General features: G+C 40.3%; 1 protein-coding gene across 1 annotated transcript in view; it reads right to left on the bottom strand.

Annotated features, from left to right (window-relative positions):
* Positions 1 to 328: 328 nt before the first annotated feature.
* VPS35 (VPS35 retromer complex component) overlaps positions 329 to 17,137 on the bottom strand; it is a 68,286-nt gene continuing 51,477 nt past the window's right edge. Inside the window, exons 13-17 of the mRNA XM_069968573.1 lie at positions 12,210 to 12,332; positions 11,428 to 11,607; positions 7,719 to 7,958; positions 3,323 to 3,466; positions 329 to 1,394 (exon numbers count right to left, since the gene is read on the bottom strand). Of these exons, the coding sequence (XP_069824674.1) occupies positions 1,215 to 1,394; positions 3,323 to 3,466; positions 7,719 to 7,958; positions 11,428 to 11,607; positions 12,210 to 12,332 (867 nt within the window). The 3' untranslated portion in view covers positions 329 to 1,214. The remainder of the gene's footprint in view (positions 1,395 to 3,322; positions 3,467 to 7,718; positions 7,959 to 11,427; positions 11,608 to 12,209; positions 12,333 to 17,137) is intronic.

The raw sequence follows: 17,137 nt of genomic DNA, 5'->3' as shown, positions 1-17,137 counted from the left end.
GCCTCACAAATACAGCCTCAAATATACATAGTGTGAACCCAGCCTAAGGCTGGGTTCACAATACGTATATTTCAGTCAGTATTGTGGTCCTCATATTGCAACCAAAACCAGGAGTGGATTAAAAACACAGAAAGGATCTGTCCACACAATGTTGAAATTGAGTGGATGGCCGCCATATAACAGTAAATAACGGCCATTATTTCAATACCACAGCCGTTGTTTTAAAATAACAGCAAATATTTGCCATTAAATGGCGGCCATCCACTCAATTTCAACATTTTGTGAACAGATCCTTTCTGTGTTTTTAATCCACTCCTGGTTTTGGTTGCAATATGAGGACCACAATACTGACTGAAATATACGTAGTGTGAACCCAGCCTATTGCCATTGGATTCATACTGTCTGTGAATAATTGTATAGCTTTTAATCAAATTACCGTTAGAGTAGTGGCTATTAATTTACATGCGTTTTGTCACATTGGGCTGTATAGGACATAACATGTAATACTGCATACATGGTAGCCGATTTGAGATTTTGATGTTAGTAACAATAAATTCATTATTTATTTAGATGCCAGTATTCTATCATTCCCCTAGTCCCTTTAAAGGGAATCTGTCACCAAATATGTGTCACCAAAACCTCTGACTGCACTATACGGAGGTGGGAAAGTAGTGTAAACAGACTAATTTTAGTGTAGACAGACTAATTTTAAAGCTTTCTACTTTTTAACACGTTTATTTGCTGAATGTTACATATTTGCAGAAAAAGATAAAACAGTATGCAGTAAGCCATGTGCAGTAGTGGTGGCTACAGGCAGCGAGAATGCAATCATTTGACTATGTCTATGCAGAGAATTTGAAGGTTCAGGATTAGCAAAACTCATGGTCTTAAAAGGTGAACACTCACTATAAGCTTACTTACACTTTTTTGTGTGAAAATTCATTTCCAAAAAGGCTAAAAAAGAATGGGGGTCAACAGGACTAGAATGTTCTAATTTCTAGGTAAGCTGCATATGACACCTTTATGGTACTTTTCAGAAATGATCTAGAAATTGATAGTTATAATACTTGGCATTTCCAAAAGGCACAATCTATCACTGAAGGGAAAATATATTAGAATTTATGAAATTAAAAAAAAAAAAAACACAATCAGAGCAGAACAAAAGAAGATGAAGTCATAGCAAGGGACAATGAACTAAGCAAATGGGGGTCGCTTCACAGAACAAGACCCTCATATACAGGACCTTCAGCCTCTGGAGACTCCTTTCGTAGACGTAAATGTTCCAGAGTGTTGTGAAAGTGTTTGTTTATCTGTTCTGTCTCCTCGCTGGCCTCTAGGTTGGGAAGGTCTTCACGGATCTTCTGGATGAGTTGGTTCAATACCTGAACAGTAACCTGAAAAGACAATACCATCTATTTAGGAGCTGGTGTTCAACCTAACATATATGAAGGGACAGATAGAATCTTGAGTCATATTTATTTCTCAAGTTTCCGGACCTCCTACCAGATGAACTTATACATTTAACCCCTTAACAATACATGACGGGTATACCCGTCATGTTGCCGTAAGGGGATGCTGAGAGGGCTCCCGGCGCCGTCCCTCTCTGCAGCGCGCAGCACCCGGCTGTTATGTACAGCCAGGGACTGTGCGCATTAGCCGCCGCGGCAGGCTAATTAGATGTCAAGGCTGACAGCTGTATCTAACTAACGTTACAGCCCCATCCCTGGTGTCTTGTGGCAAGATCGCCCCCTTGCGATCTCTTCTTCTTACTGAGGCCGGGCCTCAGCGTCTGTATAACGCTGATCCAGGCTCGGCAATATATTGCTTCTGGCTGCAGCAGCCCTAAGCAATCTAACACTGATCTCATTAATCAGTGTATTGCAAGGACACTGCAGTGATCTCTATGAGAGATCACTGCAGTAATAATAAAAGTCCCCCAGGGGGACTAAAAGTAAAAAAAAAATTAAAAATAAAAGGTTTTTCATCAATAAGAAATCCCCTCCTCTAATAAAAGTTTGAATCACCCCCCTTTTTCATATTTTTTAAGTAAAAATAAATAAATGAACAAACATATTTGGTATCGCCACGTGCGTAATCGCCTGAAATATTTAAATTATCACATTCCTGATCTCGCACGGTATACGGCATAAGCGTAAAAACCCGCTAAAGCGCTAAATTGATGATTTTTGGTCACATCAAATCCAGAAAAATTGTAATAAAAAGTGATCAAAAAGTTGCATATAAAAAGGCGATCAAAAAAGTTGCACATGCGCAATCAAGGTACCGATAGAAAGTACACATCATGGCGCAAAAAATGACACCTCAGACAGCCCCATAGACTAAAAGATAAAAGCGCTATAAGCCTGGGAATAGAGTGATTTTAAGGAACATATATTTGTTAATGGTTTGAAATTTTTAGAAGCCGTCAAATTAAATTAAAGTTATACATGTAACATATCGTTGTAATCATAACGACTTGAGGAACATATATAACAAGTCAGTTTTACCCCAGGGCGACCGGCGTAAAAACAAATCCCCCCCAAATTAAAAAAAAGGTGTTTTTTTTTTTTCAATTTTACCACACATTTATTTTTTTCTGGTTTCGCAGTGTACTTTATAAAAAAAAAATACAGCCTGTCCTTGCAAAGTACAATTAGTGGCACAAAAAATAAAGGCTCATGTGGGTTTCTGGGTGAAAAAATGCAAGAGCTATGGCCTTTTCAGCACAAGGAGGAAAAAACTAAAATGCAAAAATCGGGTTAATGCCAGCAATAAAAATATAAATGCTGGCAAAATGGGCAGATTCTAAGTGTTTTTAGGAGAATGAGCTGCAGCTTTAGAACAATGCATGGTTGGAGAAACGTAATTTGCTTAAAAGTGGCGAGTAATTATCAATGCAGCAGTAAAGATCACAGATCCCTGAATCTGTAGAAGAAGAGGTTAATGCGGGCACCGCACCCCCCCCCCCCCCACACAGACACACACTGCCCTGTCATTGCTCGTCTCATTAAACCTTCACAGGGTCCGAAATATCTCATCTTTCCTGACGAAAGACATCACTGGATGACAGGGACATCACCTCAATACTAATCTATAAAACATTAAATAAACCTGTCCTCAAGATGACAGAGCAATAATTAAAGAATTTCTTTGCAGAGTTGATGACACTTTGCATCTGTATTCTACATCCCAGCTAATCACCAGCATTTGATCCCAAGTAAAATGCATCTTCAAAAACATACTCAAAACCTGCTGTAGGATAATGACTGGGGTAAGGGATGGGGGTGGTGGAGAGAAGACCTGATGAGAAGTATTCACGTACCGCATCATTTTCTTTCTCGTAGAAGTAGATGTATCTGTTAAGAATTTCTATGAAGAGTTGCACTTGAAGGGATGGATCCATGCACTGATTAGCGATCTTCAGAGCCTTTTTCAAACACTCCATCACTCGCTTGCCACTGTGAATCTAAAATAAGGCAAGACCAGGAACAAAAGGTAAATGTTTTCTTGTTGACAAGAATCTTCCAATAAACAAGGAATTCAAGACAGATATTTTTATGGGACCAGTTTGAGACCATTTAACATGCGTGTAGCGCAAGGTTGATTCCTCAAGTCTGCTTAGAATACTTACAGTGAGGCTAAGAATGCATGCCATGCACAGGAGGCAGAAAGGGTAATCCTGAGGTTCCTTCACACTGGCACATTATCCTCAGGCAGAAACGTTTTCTGCACATAATTGGCCATGTAAAAGGGCAAGTAATCAGCTGACAAACAAGAAACCACTCATTCTCTTAGAAATAAGAGAAATCCAATGTGGTTAACTACAGCTGTAAGGGGTGCAATAAATGATAAGAAACAAGCATTCAGACAACTAAAACAAGAAGGTAATGGGGAAGCATTGAGCAACTATAGACAGAAGAATAGAATGTGTAAAACACAAATAAAAGAAGCAAAAATAGCAACAGAAAGAAGGATAGCCACAGAAAGTAAAACAAATCCCAAAATGTTCTTCACCTATATAAATAACAAAAGACTTAAAACCGAAAATGTTGGTCCCCTCAAAAATAATCTGGGTGTAATGGTGGAGGGGGAAGAGGAAAAGGCCAATCTACTAAATACATTCTTCTCTATTGTATTCACAGAGGAGAATCCCATAACAGACGATATGACTAGGGATAATGTTAATCCTCCCATAAATCTCACCTGCCTAACACAACAAGAAGTGGGGAAACGCCTTAAAAATATTAAAATCCATAAGTCACCGGGCCCAGAAGGTATCCATCCTAGAGTTTTGCAATAATTAAATACTGTGTTAGACAGACCGTTATTCCTATTATTTAAAGATTCTATTACGACAGGGATTCTTCCACAGGACTGGCGCATAGCTAATGTGGTACCAATATTCAAGAAGGGGTCAAGGAGTGATCCTGGAAACTACAGGCCCGTAAGTCTAACATCTATAGTAGGTAAAGTATTTGAGGGGATTGTAAGAGATGCTATACTGGAGTATCTTAATGAAAATAATCTTATGACACAGCACCAGCATGGATTTATGAGGGATCGGTCCTGTCAGACTAATCTGATCGGCTTCTATGAAGAGGTAAGTTATAGACTGGACCTGGGGGAGGCTGTGGATGTTGTGTATCTGGACTTTTCAAAGGCATTTGATACTGTGCCCCATGAAAGGTTGGTCTACAAAATGAGGATGCTGGGACTCGGGGAAAACGTATGCAAATGGGTAAGTAACTGGTTGTGTGATAGAAAACAGAGGGTGGTCATTGATGGAACATATCCAGATTGGGTTTTAGTTACTAGTGGGGTACCACAGGGGTCAGTGTTGGGTCCACTTCTTTTTAATATTTTTATTAATGATCTTGTAGAGGGGCTACAGAGTAGAATCTCCATTTTTGCAGATGATACTAAACTGGGTAAAGTAATCAGTACAGAGGAGGATAATATCATATTACAGAGGGATTTGGAGAAGCTAGAGGCTTGGGCGGAGAAATGGCAAATGAAGTTTAATGTGGATAAATGTAAGGTTATGCATTTGGGCCATAGCAATAATAAGTACAGTTATGTGCTAAATAATAAAACACTGGGTAAAACTACTTCCGAAAAGGACCTGGGGGTATTGGTGGACAGTAAACTCAACTTTAGTGATCAGTGCCAGGCAGCAGCTGCCAAGGCTAATAAAATAATGGGGTGCATCAAAAGAGGTATAGATGCTAAAGATGAGAACATAGTTTTGCCTCTTTATAAATCACTGGTCAGACCACACATGGAATACTGTGTACAGTTTTGGGCACCGGTATATAAGAAGGACACAGCTGACCTACAGCGGGTGCAGAGGAGGGCAACAAAGGTCATTAAGGGAATGGGTGGGTTACAGTACCAGGACAGGTTATCACGCTTGGGGTTATTTACGCTAGAAAAAAGACGTCTTAGGGGCGATCTGATCACAATATACAAATATATGAATGGACAGTACAGAGATTTTTGTAGTGGTCTTTTTACTCCTAGGTCTGTAACAATGACAAGGGGGCATCCTCTACGTCTAGAGGAAAGAAAATTTCATCATCAGCATCGACGCGGGTTCTTTACTGTACGAGCGGTAAGACTGTGGAACTCTCTGCCACATGATGTTGTCATGGCTGATTCAGTAAATAAGTTCAAGGGAGGCCTGGATGCTTTTCTTGAAAAATATAATATTACAAGTTATGGGCATTAGATTTCTGGTGATACGTTGATCCGGGGATTGTTCTGGTTGCCATTGCAGTCGGGGGAGGGGGGAAGGGGGGGGGGGGGGAGTTTCTCCCTGTGGTGGGGCATTTGTCTTCTGCCCCATAGGGGTTTTTCGCCTTCCTGGATCAACACAGTAGGATTTTCCTAGGTTGAACCTGATGGACTCTTGTCTTCTTTCAACCTTATTTACTATGTTACTATGATCAGCCCATAAAATCACAGCGTAAACAGGCAAGTGCGGCCGATTGCAATAGGCAGATTTTCATTCATGTGGCCCAGCTGCTCTGCAAACAAGCACCAATATCACTGAACTCACTAAAGGAGAGTTTAGTCTTCCCAATAGCTGCCCTCTGTATGGCTATTATATCTCCTTTAACTTTACCAGAAGGAGACGGAGACTTCTGTAAGATAATATCCAGCAGGAAGCCACATAAAAAATTAAAAAATTAAAAAAAAAGAGAACATCCCAGCAGAACATAAGATTACGTCTATCTGAGCGAAAATTCTATTTGTGGTGATTTCTGTCCCTGTTGTCCCTAAATCAGCTTAACAGGGGGGAAAAATAAAAGGAAAACCAGAAGGTGGATGGTCAAATGGCTGTTTAAAGAAGATAAAACACACCCACCACTACAAAATGGGACCCTCTATGAATGCCCACTTGTGGCCAATACCAGAACCCATTAAGGAAAATGATGTTAGTAAGCCAGGGAGAATCCCAAAGGGATGTGTCCTGGGAAGAACCCTGTATACTAGGCATCTCCCTAACATTTCATGCATAAGGATCAATCTATGACATTTTGCACCCATGGTCCTAAACTTGTATGCCCCCAAAGCTTTATTCATTGAATAGCGGCTGTGTCTGACATAGCAGACAAGGTAAAGTGTGGCTCATCCTCTCTTCCTCCATAGTGCACTGCACACTTGGTGGGACCTGTGTGATTTCAAAGCCACATGTCTAAGGTCCTACCTAGTCTGTAGAAACAAATATTCTACCTATGCTACACCTAATCCACAACTAGAGACAAATCTTTTACATAACCAAGGCTGAAAAACACTGGGCAAGACTGCTGAAAGTTCTACTAAAAATTACTTTTCTAGGTGCAGTTTTTAAGGGTCTGAAGACTGTTCTATGAAAAAAGACATTTTCATTGTGGATGAAGCAGTGATGCGAGGGCCATGACATACAAGGTTACTGTGTAAAGGGAGAGGGGGAAGGTGAATCGTGTCAAGATGAGGGACTTCAACAATTCACTCCCCCGTACCCACCAAAGAGACACTTTTCTCTGTTGTTATACTATGAAAGACTCTGGAGGCAATGACTACAATTCAAGGACAAAGTAAAACAAGAATCTCATACACTATAAGTTATTTCTCAGAAATGTGCAGACATTAATGTGCGGTTCATCGTTAAACTGAAATGAGAGAGTAATATATCGTAATATTCTTTTAAATCTGTCATTTATGGGACCAGATAAGTGCTGGATTATCAAACAACAATAAAAAAAAAAAATCTCACTCATTTGGGAACAGACCCTTTGAACCCAACCCAGAATCAAAGTAACATTTATTTATTTACAGCAGTTATAAATTAAACTGCAGCTGGGATATCAGACACATGACTAAAAGGAATTTCTGGATGATTTAAAAAAAAACAAAAAACAACATACTCAGATTCAGGGACCAAACGCAGAGCTCTGTGGTGTGTAAGGCAAGGTAATTGAAAGAATAATGTGTTTTCTAATTATTAATTATTTATTTTTTACATTAAGCCCTTCTTTTCACAATGCTCCCCAAGTTCTCATGAACCTAAAAAAACAGTTGACAATTGTGGTTTTCTTTCACATGCTACATAAATACATAAGCTGTGTTTCCATCAAGGACATCAAGACATTCATGGACATTTCAATATTGTTGATGAGTGAATAATTAGAAAATCCCCAGTAATAAAAGCATTGAATCATCCTACAAGTTCTCACCTCTTCACCATTCTTATCAGTGTTGCGTCCAGACCAGAAGAGATGCGCGGAGGTGCTCACCGCCCTGCACTGATCCGGCTTCTTCAGGAGCTTGGAGGCAGCCAGTGCACTCTGTGTCCTCAGAGGCTCATGGTTTTCTTCACTGAAACATTTCATCTTCTCAAAGGTTCCAATGATAAGGGTGATGGCCGCCAGCTGCGCCTTAGAGTCGCTGATCTCATCTTCATATAATGAGAATGCCTATTCAGCAGGTATAACACAAAACCAGACGTGAAGATATTATATATATTTTTTTTTATCAACAAGGTCCACGTTACTGTCGGTGAACTGTTATATTCAGAGACTGCAAACCTTATCAAGCCTTGCTCCCACAGCTGATTGGCTTATTACATTGTACTGTATTAGGGCCCATTCACACTGAGTAAAACAGGCGTGCAGAATCACGTCTGCCTCAGTGTCACACAGTGTCTCTTATGGGAGGGCTCACGCTCCTCTGCTTTGATTTCTCCGTTGAGATGTCAATTCTTTGAGAGGAGAGCAGCGGCATGCGAGCCATCCCATAGAGACACTGACACAGGCGGAATTCCTCCTATATTACTCAGTGTGAACATACCCTTACAGTACAAAAACAGATACAAGCCTGTAATCCATGACAGAACAGAAAGCACAAAGTACTGTCCACACTGATAAACTGTAGCTAAGGGCATTATTAGATGGGCCAATGTGCTGCTGACTAATCACCATTTCGCAGGGCAAAACTAAATGATCAGCTGCTATGCAGTGCAGTAGGGATCCAACCTTGGGCTGTGTGAGCAAGATTACATGTAGATCATGGCTTCCAAAGAAAGAAAGCAAAATAATTATGGTTTAATTACCGATCAAAAAGTCAAAGGACCAAAATGTTCAAAATACCTCTTGAGGGTATATTCACACGTACCGGATCCACAGTGAATTTCTCGCTGCGTATTCGTAGCGAGATCCGCTGCGGATTCCTGCCCTGCGAGTTTGTCCGCAGGGCAGGCTGCGAACAAACTCGCAGCGGGATGTGCATCCTGCTGCGAGTTTGTCTGCCCATACAGTTTACTGGGCAGGGATCTGCACAGAGAAATCCGCTGCGGATCCGGTACGTGTAAACGTACCCTGAAACATAAACATTATTGATACTATATAAAATAATCCCAACAAACAAAGTTTAAACAAGGGTAAAAAAAAAAAAAAAAAAAAAAAGATATCTATCAACGTCTCTATTACACCCATCTGGGAACTCAGCCTTGCCATGAGTGGAAAACCCACCCTAATAAGGGCAATCTGGCACAGCACCCTACCCTAGATACCCTACTCTCCATTCATGAATTATCTTATAGTTTTGTCCAGGTAGATGTGCGGCAAGGGAACTGTGTTGGCACACAATTAGTACTTTCCACACCTGTTGCTTTAGAACGAACCCTAATTGGGGTTTCACACAATTGTAAGCAAAATCGTTTCACACAAGCAAAAACAATTGCCCCAAACAGGCTGGTACGTAATCCAACTGGATACAGATGTGGGAAACACTAATCAAATAAAAAAAAAATTATTGAAGCTGCAAAAATTGCAAAGGAAAAAAAAAAGAATTTTGTAACTACTGACACAGAGAAGTATTCCTGTGGTGTCATTACACCAATTACATATAACAAAGGCTAATGAAAGCTGAAAATCTTAACAAATCCCAATGCGTTTCCCTGTGTGAGAATAAAAACAGACAGTTTATCAGGAAATAAGCCAAAAACTGGATATAATTAATTCAGATAGATTAAGGTTAAAAATACAAAAAAAAAAAAAAAGATAGATAGATAGAGGAGAAAGCCACACTTCTAAATACGTGTAGCGGGTGCTGTACAGAGTAAGTCCCTTGGCCCGGGATCCCAGTAGATACAAAGCAAAATTCCGCCGCACACCAGCTTCAGGTGAAAAAGGGATGGGCTTGTGAGAACTCTGAAACGTTGCATCTTCCCTGTTATTTTTTGCTACTTGCAATAAATACCATCCTTTTTTCACCTGAAGCTGGTGTACTGCGGAATTTTGCTTTGTATAATATATATATATACACATACATACATACATATACACGCACACACACACACACACACACACACACACACACACACAAACACCGCTACATACGTACAAAGAAAATAATATGAGGCTACACTCTGATAAGGTGGATAGAACAATTTATTGTGTGTGTCACATGGGACTGTTGGATTATGTACTAGTTTATAAAGGGTAATTTGCATGAGAAAATTTGTGGATGGTTGTGTAAAAACTGAGCTGGGTACATTTTTAAGACGCTCCCTTTCTGAAACACCTACAAGATAATTCAGCAATAATGTAGGTCAGTAATAGTTTCCAGGTTAGGTTCCTGCGCAGAATCGCCCTTATCGGGTTGGCAGTTCCACACACTGTAGACAGGCCCTTGTTCCCCACAGGGACATTGCAAGGCCCCTCTTGTCCACTATCTTCCTCTGATCATATAGCAGCCACAAGCAGTGGAGATTATTTTATATTGTATCAATAAAGGTTATGCTTTAGGGTATGTTCACACTGAGCAAAAACGGCAGCGTTCTCCACTGCGGAAATCTGCCTGCCTCAGTGTCAAACAGTGTGTCTATGGAAGGACTCATGCACCTCCACTCTCCGTGGATCTCCGCTCAAAGAACTGAAAGTTGAATTCTTTGAGCGGAGGCGCACATGTCCTTCCACAGACACACTATTTGACACTGAGGCAGGCGGAATTTTTCAATCACTTTGGTTTTTGCCTTGGTAGATTCTGCTGCTCATCTCTCTAGGATTAGTTGACGTTCGACTTATTAATATAACTATGTTCATTCACTTATGGAAAGCAGAGGCCAACATTTTATGTAGATTAATCCTACAAATCCTACAAAGTCAGATGAGAAAACCCTGGCCAGTCCTCTTAAAGATAGAATTTCCCTTTATTTTTTTAAATTAAAAAATAAAATTAAAAAAAATCATACAAATAAAAGTGTAAAATTGTGTTCAAAACATCCATGTGGAATTTACTAGCTATGGTTGAGTTATGCCGGTAAGAGTGTACAGCAGTGGGCGTTTTATAAAATATGCCAAGAGGGGTTAGCCTCTGGGTTCCCTGATGACCTGCATAATATATGGGGTGTAAGGGAACCCTAAAATCCCAAAATGGTAAGGACGGGATTGGTCAGACTCTGAGATGAATATGTAAGCCTTAAGAGGGAACTAACTAGACTTTGGGAAAGAGCACTAGAAAGACCTAGAGACAAAAACTACAGTGGTCAAGGAAGAGTGAGGAGAAGGTGGGAGATCTAAAAGAAGGAGGAGAATAGACGTCCAGGAAATGTATGTAAAAAGTGTACAGCAATGGGCCCTTTTTAAAATATACAGACTGGGACCACTAGCATAAATGTCTACACAAAAGACACACATAACCCATTTGGACTTAAAATGGAGGGTAGAGGACATTCTATCCTATGTTCTCATTCACATCTTTAAAAGGCCTTGATCAGCTTCTGCCATAAACCACGAGTAGAGAAAAGGAGGAGTCCGTGTTCAGCAGGAAAGCAATTTCCACAGACATGGTCCCATAATTGAAATGTGAGACAGCAAGGTCATCAGAGGAGTGACAGCAAGTTAAAAAAAAAAAAAAAAAAAGATAGACGCAGAGAGTCATTACCTGAGACATAAATTCATAGGCCACCGTCTCGTGGTTTTCAAATCCAATTTCTCCAGCTGCTAAAGCTCCTTGGAGAAACAGTCTGAGGGGTAACTCAGCCAACTCGGCCTTTATTAAAGCGCTGATCGTCTGGTGGGCAAAGGAGAAGATCTTTTGACACTTCTTATCCCACTTATCATCCTTCAAAGAGTGAAAAGAGAGAAATATATTATTACAAGGCACATCATAGAGGAACAATTGCATCAAATGCTCTTCAGCAATTACTCAGTTAAATCCTAATCTGGTAAACAGAGTGGGCCTGGGGAAAGCTGGCAACCATGCAGGTTTTCCGCAGTCTGAGAATGATTCAAGGATGAAACACTAATCATCAAAACTGGCATTTTATATGCCAGCCTTAAAGGAAACCTGTCAGCAGGGCAGCTTGAAAGAGAAATGGGTAGCAAGGTAACACAAAGAATATTTACTGTAAAATGCTCAGATGTTTCAGATAAATCATAGTTTTAAAAGGGAGGGGGGCTTGTTCACATCACAATATAGCCCTCTGCTGTGCATATATATCTGCAACCTGTCAAAATTAGCTGCCAACATATACTTTTTTGCTGTTGAGTCCGAGTAAAAACGCACCTATATAAAGCATCCAAACTTATTCACTAGTTGACTACATTCAGGCCACTTATATAAAGTGTCTTATACATGCAGGCATACGTCGGCAGACAGTCTTGACTTCCATACCTTCCCTTAGTGAAACGATTCTCTCAAAAAGGATCAAGAAAAGAACTTACTACTTTGGCGTTTTCTTTATATCGGAAAGCAAGCTGATACGCTGCAAAAACCAGGGGTGGTAACGTATAACGGATGCGTTGGTTTCCTCCAGCACCAAAATGCTTTCGAGCTGTGTTCAAGATCTTAAAAGAAGCAAATTAAAAAAAAATCAGTCCTACTGACAGACCCCAAAACCTAATACAGAGTATGGTGAGCAGCCTGTATGGTGAGTATGGTGAGCAGCCTGTACCAAACATTGTTCTGTTCTATGTAAAGGACGGTAGAATGCAGATGAAAGGAGAAAAAGAGACATGAAGCCCATCCAGTGAGACCCTCTGGAAAGGGAAGCTCTGCAATGGGCTGTACAGGATGGAAGACCTGCTTTTTAGCAGAAATAGTTCCCCTCTTGTCTATGGACAGTGCCTGGTATTGCAGCTTAACCTCATTTCTAGCAAGTCAGACCCTTTTTCATATCCCGGACAACTCCCTTAACCACCTCAGAGTCGGTCTAATAATTCATATTACAGACGGACACCAGAAATGTCATCTTGAATACTCTAACTGAACCTATTGAGTGCATTTACTTAAAAATCTATATACAGTATGTAGGTAATGTCTGTATAATCCAAGAGAACATGAACCATGGATACTGGTCACAGTTGCTAAGATACATATATTGAGAGAGCAGGACTTGGTGATTAAACTGGATAGACAGTAAATTGTACATACCACATATACAGCATAATCCATCATTAATGGGGCCAGAGTGGTAAACATGTCAATATGTTTTTATTGGTCCTCTCTGAACTCTTGTTGACATTATAATGTAGCTTCATACAGCAATGAGTTGGTATTTCAGATTTTCCAGATTATCGAACACCAGACTAAAGGAATTCCATTGTTTTATTTCTTTGTTACTTTTGTTATATTTGTAGTGTTAAGGATGTCATATTTGGTATATTAAGTGAGGCCATTATAATATGGGCTACATAACTAACTCCCTTCGTACCTCAGTGAATGAAGTACTGACACAAGCCTTAGTAGAAGAATACACGCCCCCAGGATATATAAACTGGCTGCCATCTTTGTATAAAGGAGAGATCCACCTTAACCATCAATGTGTCGGGGGTGTTTGATTCTCAGTGCGCAATATAAACTTCATAACTTGTAATTTGGAACGGGCAGTCAATATGACAGCACTCGAGGTGCATCCATAACAGCTTATCCTAAAAATGAACCAAAAGGCATAAGCTGCTAGCACAGGTAGTTTTAGTTATAATGAACCATTATTTCACTGTGTCCTTATAGAACAAGTCCTTATCAAAGGCTGGTGTCAGTCTGCTCCCAGGCCACCAGCTAATAAGTGACCGCAGAATCCATGTCTGCTCATTAAGCCCCAAACCTTCTATAAGGAGGAATAAGATGCGGCCAGTTCTCTATGGCAATTACCTGGACTGACCACAGTGCTAATAACCCCTGGGAACCTAGGCATCTCTGCTGACCCCACAACATAGAAAATTACCAATATATCAGGAGCTGGCATGGGCAGAATACTAATAAAGCCAGGCTACTGCTCCCTGCTTTACATCAATAGTCTGGAGGAGAAGTGGAGCAGGAAACTTAAAGATGTAGAACAAGGGGGATACTATTTTTTTTATGTTATTTTGGCCCACTTCCCCTCTGTATATTTACTGCAGTAGCAGATCAGCAAAAACACAGCGAAGCAACTCTCTCTTTCCTCTACCGGCACCTTCATAAAGCCAATGTAAAAGATGAAGACCAAAAGTGGAATACAGATCTCAGATCTGACCCTGTTAAGATTTTTAGGTGGAATACCTGATTTTGCCTTTATACGTGTCTTCTGACTTATAAGTGTTGTGGAATATTTTGGGTCTGTATAAATAAAGATTATTATAATTGAAACATCACATACCATCTGGTAGTGCTTAGCAGAGAACACAGCTAACGTGGCTTACTCTAATATCTGCCATACACAGTACCAGGAACCTACATTGTTAGCGTGCTATGTGATCTGTAATTTTCCATATAAAAAGAAGCCTAATTCTCCACTAATGCAAGCATTAAGAGGTTAATACAAGAATAATACAGATCACCCCCTCCCCCCAATGGTGAAACAACAAAATTAAAGGTTTCTCTGGAATTAAACCCACGTCCACACATCTTAAGAGTACTTTAAATGAAGCTATTAGGAATGGACGAGTGCAGCTCCCGGGGATACTTCATGTATGTATGTATGGCTTTCAAAAGGTTCTGCTTCGATTAAACCTCCTGAGAGTAACGATAATGCACAAGCCGCCCATTTGTGAGTTTGATTACTTGGAAAAGAATAAGGAATTCTGATTCCTCACAGGTATCAAGCATTTGTTTTCAGCCAACCCTGAGGTCTTGATTAATCAAGGAAACTGGGACACACGATCATTTAAAGTAAATAGAAAAATACAGGAATTTATTACAGCACGGTCCAAGCTGGGACTAGAAGCCATGTTGTTTTGGAGAAATTCCCACTTGTTGCACGGTTTTGGCTGTTGCTCAATCCAAATCAATTACATTGGTAATGAATAAGATAATGAATCAGTTAGCATTTACAGAAGAGGCCCTCCTGCACACCAGCTAGATTGAATACTAGAATATTGATCTCTAAAGCAGTAGGATTCGCATAAAACAATGTTTTCTTTAAAGGGATAGTGCATTTGATAAAAAAAAATACAGGAGATGCTGCCATTAGCCTGTGTACACACATGCATTTTATTGCATTGCTGCATTATTTCATTGCAGTAAGTAAATAATTTATTTGCCGTCAAGCCATCCTGGATGGCAATTGCAATGAATCTTAAACGTGTGCGAACATACCCTGTAAACCATTACTACTATTAATAACAGCTAGAAGCCTTCAGCAAAGGCTATGTTCCCAAATTTTTTTTCTTTGTAGAACCTAGGCCTGGGCGATACGACATAAAAAATTTAATCTATTTTTTTTTTTTTAATTATTAAATTTAAATCTCTATTTTTTTCCTAATAATGAGGGGTGTAGTAGTGAGGTATAGTGGATGAGGGGTATAGTAGTAGAGGTATAGTGGATGAGGGGTGTAGTAGTAGAGGTATAGTGGATGAGGGGTGTAGTAGTAGAGGTATAGTGGATGAGGGGTGAAGTAGTAGAGGTATAGTGGATGAGGGGTGTAGTAGTTGAGGTATAGTGGATGAGGGGTGCAGTAGTAGAGGTATAGTGGATGAGGGGTGCAGTAGTAAAGGTATAGTGGATGAGGGGTTTAGTGGTAGAGGTATAGTGGATGAGGGGTGTAGTAGTAGAGGTATAGTGGATGAGGGGTGTAGTAGTAGAGGTATAGTGGATGAGGGGTGTAGTAGTAGAGGTATTGTGGATGAGGGGTGTAGTAGTAGTAGTAGTAGTAAAGGTATAGTGGATGAGGGGTTTAGTAGTAGAGGTATTGTGGATGAGGGGTGTAGTAGAAGAGGTATTGTGGATGAGGGGTGTAGTAGTAGAGGTATTGTGATGAGGGGTGTAGCAGTAGAAGTATAGTGAATGAGGGGTGTAGTAGCAGAGGTATTGTGGATGAGGGGTGTAGTAGAGGTATTGTGGATGAGGGGTGTAGTCACAGTAGAGGTATACTAGATGAGGGAAGTAGCAGTACATGAGGGGAGGTCCAGTATTGGGAGTACCACTAGTAGTAGTAGTAATAGTTGTAGTAGTACAGTAGCAGCAGTAGTGGAAGTAGTGGGAGTAGTGAAAGGAGTAGTTGTAGTCCGAGTAGTAGCTGTAGTGGAAATAGTAATGGAAAAATCAAATTTCCAAAAAAAACAATTAAAATCGGTTTTCAAATTAATCTAATGACTTATTATTTGTCCAGCCCTAGTAGAACCTATATTGTCTGTCTGTTCTCTGCAATGTGATCGGTATTAACAGAGCGGCAGGTTGTTTAGAATAATGAAAGACTGTGATAAATCTTGTTTTGCCATCTACTGCTCATAAAACTCAATCTAAAGACTGTATGCATTTATGAAATGCTTTCTGCAATGCGGTTTTATGCTTCTCCTCTGCAGTTCTCAGCCTAAGGCTTTCTGCGGAGCTATGACTGCAATAGACCACATGCACATGTTACCCAACAAGGGTGTTAATAAAAGAGGTGCATGAAGTTGACATAACAAGAAGCTGGGTAACAAGGTTTGTATAAAAGACTCTCTTCTCAGGGTGCCTTGCTCCCAGCAGTAATGGGGGTATTTATAGGTTATTAGCAACTCCTAGGTTTGTTGTGACAATCTGGCGCTCTCACACTAACAGCTGCATGAGCACAGATGGATATACACTGGGATCATACAGCACATAAAATCTGTATACAGCCAAAGGCTAAAAGATATTACAGCTTTAGAATAGGCTGGATGTGCAATATAAACTACTAAAGTGTTATGAGTGACAAGTGAGTAAGTTTATAGGTTTCTGGCTGCTGCTTACAAGGTGCGGTCTGCAGGGGACACAGCGGGATCTCACTCTGACACAGCCCCATCAGATGCATTATATACAGTCTGAATGATCTGCCCAAAAAGATAGTCCATAAAACACTCTAAGGCTATAGAAATTCTGACTGATTGGTATTAAATTAGTATATTAGGCGTGATCAGACATATGTCAGGTGAACAGTGGGTAACAATGGTGAATAGCTGCTGAGCCGTTTTTCTATTCTATAATAAGCAGTTCTGATTTAGACTCTCACCCAGTAGCGGACTCTCTCTCCTCCCTGTATTCACAGAACTCCAGGCTGGACTAGACAAAATGAGCTGTGAATTACATCTTGTCATTTCTTCGGTACACAAAGGACACTTTGGGGAAATTGCTTCTTTTCATGACAATGAGGAACTGTCAGCAGCATCGGAGCCTACAGCTAAAACCACTGCTGGAAAAGTAACAAGTCTCGGC

Source organism: Dendropsophus ebraccatus, chromosome 4 (genome assembly GCF_027789765.1).
Source record: "Dendropsophus ebraccatus isolate aDenEbr1 chromosome 4, aDenEbr1.pat, whole genome shotgun sequence".
Classification (NCBI taxonomy): domain Eukaryota; kingdom Metazoa; phylum Chordata; class Amphibia; order Anura; family Hylidae; genus Dendropsophus; species Dendropsophus ebraccatus.
The sequence above is the reverse complement of the archived record's forward strand: the minus strand, read 5'-3'. Positions and strand labels throughout refer to the sequence as shown.